The following is a 229-nucleotide window of genomic DNA, read 5'->3' as shown; positions in this document are numbered from 1 at the left end:
CAGCGGTGCTAGGAGGAGATGGAGAAGCAGCGGTTGGCCATCGAGGCCCTGAAGAGAGACAGACACTGCCAGAGCGAGCGGGAGGACGAGCTGCGGCAGGAGGTGAAGGTCTGCCAGGACAAGTGCCTCCAGAAGGAACAGCTCCTCGCCGCCCTGCAGCAGGAGCTCGGCAGTGCCCAGGCGCTCGCCGGGGAGCTGCCGGCGCTGAAGCACCTCTGCCAGCCGCTGC

The 229-nt window shown here is 67.7% G+C and overlaps 1 protein-coding gene across 1 annotated transcript in view; it reads left to right on the top strand.

Moving 5' to 3' along the window:
- LOC104133708 (nuclear mitotic apparatus protein 1-like) overlaps nt 1-229 on the top strand; it is a gene marked incomplete at its 5' end in the record, with an annotated part of 17,129 nt that overhangs the window by 11,986 nt on the left and 4,914 nt on the right. Inside the window, 1 exon segment of the mRNA XM_035902571.1 lies at nt 6-228. Coding sequence (XP_035758464.1) covers nt 6-228 — 223 coding nt within the window.

This window comes from Egretta garzetta, unplaced genomic scaffold (assembly GCF_000687185.1).
Source record: "Egretta garzetta isolate BGI_Z169 unplaced genomic scaffold, ASM68718v1 scaffold1319, whole genome shotgun sequence".
NCBI classification, from domain to species: Eukaryota; Metazoa; Chordata; class Aves; order Pelecaniformes; family Ardeidae; genus Egretta; species Egretta garzetta.
The sequence above is the reverse complement of the archived record's forward strand: the minus strand, read 5'-3'. Positions and strand labels throughout refer to the sequence as shown.